This window comes from Charadrius vociferus, unplaced genomic scaffold (genome assembly GCF_000708025.1).
Source record: "Charadrius vociferus isolate BGI_N301 unplaced genomic scaffold, ASM70802v2 scaffold239, whole genome shotgun sequence".
Taxonomy (NCBI): Eukaryota; Metazoa; Chordata; class Aves; order Charadriiformes; family Charadriidae; genus Charadrius; species Charadrius vociferus.
The window spans coordinates 90,211-90,525 of record NW_009649928.1 but is presented as its reverse complement, the minus strand read 5'-3'; the positions used below and the strand labels follow the sequence as shown (position 1 = coordinate 90,525).

The following is a 315-nucleotide window of genomic DNA, read 5'->3' as shown; positions in this document are numbered from 1 at the left end:
CCCCCCCCTTTATTATTTTTTTTTTGTAGGAGCAGGGAAAAGGTTCATTAAGAGGTTGACCCCAGTTTACTTTTTATTCTGCTCCTGTTCCCAATTTCGGCACCACGTGACGGTGGGAGTGAGGTTTGGGTTTAAATTCACTTTCAAGAAAACCCCGATTAAAAATCCTGCCCCGTGAAGCCCCGTGAAGCCCCGCCGGCTCATGGCGGTGTCCCTGTGAGCCCGGGGCTGCGGGAGGCGACCGCCACCTCGCCGCCCGCCCGGGACCGCCCGCCTCGGGTAAGCGGCTCCCGCTGCCGGCCCTTCCGCCACCTC

The 315-nt window shown here is 59.4% G+C and overlaps 1 protein-coding gene across 1 annotated transcript in view; it reads left to right on the top strand.

Moving 5' to 3' along the window:
- Window positions 1-202: 202 nt before the first annotated feature.
- TBX4 (T-box 4) overlaps window positions 203-315 on the top strand; it is a 39,181-nt gene continuing 39,068 nt past the window's right edge. The window contains exon 1 of the mRNA XM_009891177.1: window positions 203-208. Within this exon, the coding sequence (XP_009889479.1) occupies window positions 203-208 (6 nt within the window). The remainder of the gene's footprint in view (window positions 209-315) is intronic.